We start from the raw sequence: 647 nt of genomic DNA, 5'->3' as shown, positions 1-647 counted from the left end.
TCTTATTCAATTATTGTTACAAATTTAGAAACTTGTAGTGCATAAAAAGTAAATGGGAATGTTCTTTTCAGATGCCACAGTTTTGCAACGGCAAAATCACCAAGCAGTCGGCTGATCAGCCCGATGAGTTTGAAACCTCCATCGGGCAGACTCTGCTCGACCTGGAGATGAACTCTGAGCTGAAGGCTCAACTCCGTGAACTTACCATTACCGGCGCCACACAAATTGATGTTGGTGACAAAAAGGTAGGTTGGAAATTAAGTACAGCAAGAAGTTCTGTTTTATACATTCAGAATGTAATCTTTTTCCAAATCATAGCAGAGTTGCAGAGATTTATGCAAATGACTTTATTCAGTCATTTGAAAGGATGGTTCTCTCTTTTCAGTGCATTGCTATCTTTGTGCCAGTTCCCCTGTTGAAGGCATTCCAGCGAGTTCAGCAGCGTCTTGTACGTGAGCTGGAAAAGAAATTCAGTGGAAAGCATGTTGTTGTTATTGCCCAACGCCGTGTTGTGGCCAAGCCCTCACGCAAGATGAAGAACCCTCCCAAGCAGAAGAGGCCCAGGAGGTAAGGGTTGTTAAACATGAAGTTTATATATTTGATTTTTTTGTATGAGGATTGTTGGTATTTTTAAGAGACCCTTCTCC

General features: G+C 41.7%; 1 protein-coding gene across 2 annotated transcripts in view; it reads left to right on the top strand.

Moving 5' to 3' along the window:
- LOC119592465 (40S ribosomal protein S7-like) overlaps positions 1–647 on the top strand; it is a 5744-nt gene that overhangs the window by 4414 nt on the left and 683 nt on the right. For both annotated transcript variants that reach the window (XM_037941289.1, XM_037941288.1), the window contains exons 2-3: positions 72–245; positions 386–567. In XM_037941289.1, coding sequence (XP_037797217.1) covers positions 72–245; positions 386–567 — 356 coding nt within the window. The remainder of the gene's footprint in view (positions 1–71; positions 246–385; positions 568–647) is intronic.

Source organism: Penaeus monodon, chromosome 30, assembly GCF_015228065.2.
Source record: "Penaeus monodon isolate SGIC_2016 chromosome 30, NSTDA_Pmon_1, whole genome shotgun sequence".
Lineage (NCBI taxonomy): Eukaryota > Metazoa > Arthropoda > Malacostraca > Decapoda > Penaeidae > Penaeus > Penaeus monodon.
This window is presented reverse-complemented; position numbering and strand designations above follow the sequence as displayed.